The sequence below is a fragment of the Colobus angolensis genome, unplaced genomic scaffold (genome assembly GCF_000951035.1).
Source record: "Colobus angolensis palliatus isolate OR3802 unplaced genomic scaffold, Cang.pa_1.0 Scaffold406, whole genome shotgun sequence".
NCBI lineage: Eukaryota > Metazoa > Chordata > Mammalia > Primates > Cercopithecidae > Colobus > Colobus angolensis.
Window position 1 is genome coordinate 229,025 of NW_012117444.1, and position 2,681 is coordinate 231,705.

At 46.5% G+C, this 2,681-nt stretch overlaps 1 protein-coding gene across 1 annotated transcript in view; it reads left to right on the top strand.

Annotated features, from left to right (window-relative positions):
• LOC105521723 (myosin-11-like) overlaps positions 1-2,211 on the top strand; it is a 6,449-nt gene extending 4,238 nt beyond the window's left edge. The window contains exons 3-4 of the mRNA XM_011956015.1: positions 299-362; positions 1,799-2,211. Coding sequence (XP_011811405.1) covers positions 299-362; positions 1,799-1,905 — 171 coding nt within the window. The 3' untranslated portion in view covers positions 1,906-2,211. The remainder of the gene's footprint in view (positions 1-298; positions 363-1,798) is intronic.
• The last annotated feature ends 470 nt before the right edge of the window (positions 2,212-2,681 follow it).

Genomic DNA, 2,681 nt, shown 5'->3' on the forward strand with positions numbered 1-2,681 from the left:
AAAAAAAAAAAAAAAATGGAGATAGCCATGATGGACTGTGGTCATTGCAAGAGCCAAATGAAATTGATCTGTGAACATGTTTTACACGTTCTGTTGCTGTCAGGCCTGGGGTGGTCTCAGCTCAGCAGATGTTGGTTCTGCCTGATGAGTTGACCCGTGGGGGCTCTGAGTGTTCGCAAGAATCTCCCTGCCCCTCACTCCCCCATCCTCTCTAACTTCTCCCTCCTGCTTGCCCACAGCATGGGGTTAAAGGCTGAAGTTGGGCAGCAAAGCCTGAACTGTGTTTTCCTGTTGGCAGGGCAAATTCATCCGCATCAACTTCGACGTCACAGGTTACATCGTGGGAGCCAACATTGAGACCTGTATCCTTTCCCTGAGCCTGGGCCAAACGGGCACCCCTGCCCCCTACCAACCTCCAGCCCAGAGGCTGAGAGAGTCCAGGAGCCACCCCTGTTTTTCCAGCCTCTTAGGTTTCTTCTAGAACAAATCTCCCCTTAACAACAGGCATTGTGGTGCAGTGGTTATACATGTGTGGACCGGACCCCTGGTTTGAACCCCAAAGAAGCAGCCTAGCCTGCATGTGATGCTCGAATGACCTGTCCCTTAGCTGACTGACCTTGGGCTGGTTACTCCACCTGTCATCAGCAAAATGGGGATGATAATGAATGGTACCTGCCTCACAGAAATGTGAGAATAGAGTGAGTGAACTGACATAAAGCTCTATACATACATACATGTATACACACACACACACACACACACACACACACACACACACACACACACACACATACATATATATGAAATGTATACCTTAGGCCCTGCCCCAGGTCTACTGAATCAAACGTTGGAGGGTGGAGCCCAGCAAGCTGGGTTTGAATAAGCCCTCTAGGAATTGTGACGCACCATCAGCAAGTCTGAGAATCACTGCTTTCCAGCTAGGACATGGGCTGTGGTAGCCCATGCACTGCTAGCTGGGTTTAGGACTTGAAGAAGACAAGGTCTGCTCATCCAGCACCATCATCCTGCAGCATCACACTTACTGCTGTGGAAATCCACCCAGTACAGTAGCCCAGCCTCCCAGCTGTCCTCTTCCATCACCCCAGACCCTGTGATCTCCATGCCACCCTCCCCTGCCCTCCCCTCTGCTCTCCCTCCTGCCACCCTCTGTGGCAGAGCAGCTCTCCTGAAATTAATTAGTATAGCGTGTTTATGGTCTCTCTCCCCTCCGTCCCATCAGACCCCACTCTTGGAACAAAGGGCATGGAAGACAGCTTTGCCACTTGCTAGCTGTATGATCTTGAGAAAGGACTTCCCTTCTCTGAACCTCAGTTTCCCCTTAATGAAAACACCAATAATAGTTGCACTTACTTCCTAGCATACTTTGTGAGGCTTCAGTGAGACAATTTATATCAATCATTTCACATAGGAATGAATCATAAATCATAGAGGGTGTCATTATTTGCATTCTGTAATGTCTGAAGAAAGCTCATTTTAAAGAAAATTTGCTGGTGATGGCTGTTAGGGGAACATCTTATTACCATTACCATCTTCCTGGGGTCTTTCTATGCTTTCTCTTTTCACTCTATTCCCCTCCCTTCTTTGTGTATCTGAGGTCTGCTGGCAGCACCCAGTGGTTCCATTTGTCCACAGGGGCGATGGTCAAAGTTAGACATTACCGATCCCTGGGGCAGAACTGGAAAGTCATCCCGTGCGAATTGGGTATGATAGGGATGGAGGTGGAAGACCAGAAGAACACCTGCAGTATCCCCAGAATCCCTAACTCCCTCCAAACCAGATCTGCTAGAAAAATCACGGGCAATTCGCCAAGCCAGAGACGAGAGGACATTCCACATCTTTTACTACATGATTGCTGGAGCCAAGGAGAAGATGAAAAGTAAGTGACTAGCAATGACGTGTGATTGGATGGCTTGAGCCTTCCCTTTCATCAGAATCCGAGGTTAAGGGATTGGCTATTAAAACAGTCTCAGATCCTGCCAGAAAGGACCATGTCTGTGAGCGACAGATGAGCAGTTCTTCATCTCCTCCCAGTGAGTGAGTGTGGTTTTTGTTCAGTCATTCTCATTTACTGACCACCTACTATGTGACATCGTAGCCATCAATTCCAATTAGACATTAGATCATTAATGATTCATGTCTAATTAGACCAGAGAGCATCAAGTCCAACTAGACACAATCTGTGCCTTCAAGGAAAGGGAGAAAGACATTTGCTTTACTTGCCAATTTATAAAACTTGCAAGTATAAAAGATGCATTCTGGTTTTACAAGGAATTTGCAGGGCCAGCGGGGCTAAGCACTTTTCATTATACATGTTTTGCCAGTGACTTTGTAGAAGAGGGGTCAAAACTTTTTCTGTAAAAGGCCAGATAATAAATCTTTAGGCTTTGCAGGCCACGCAGCTTCTGTCACAGCTATTCAACTCTGCCATTGTAATGCAAATGCAGCCACAGGCAATACATAAACCAAGGAGCACAAGCAACACATAAACCGAAGTGTGCAGGCAACACGTAAACCAGTGAGTGCAGATGCATCACTGTGTTACAATAAAACTTTATTTACAAAAACAGGCAGTGTGCAGAAGTTTGCCGACCTCTATTGTAGGGAAAAATGTTTTTTATGTAAATACAATACACTGTACACCAGACTCCAGTAGGAAGTTA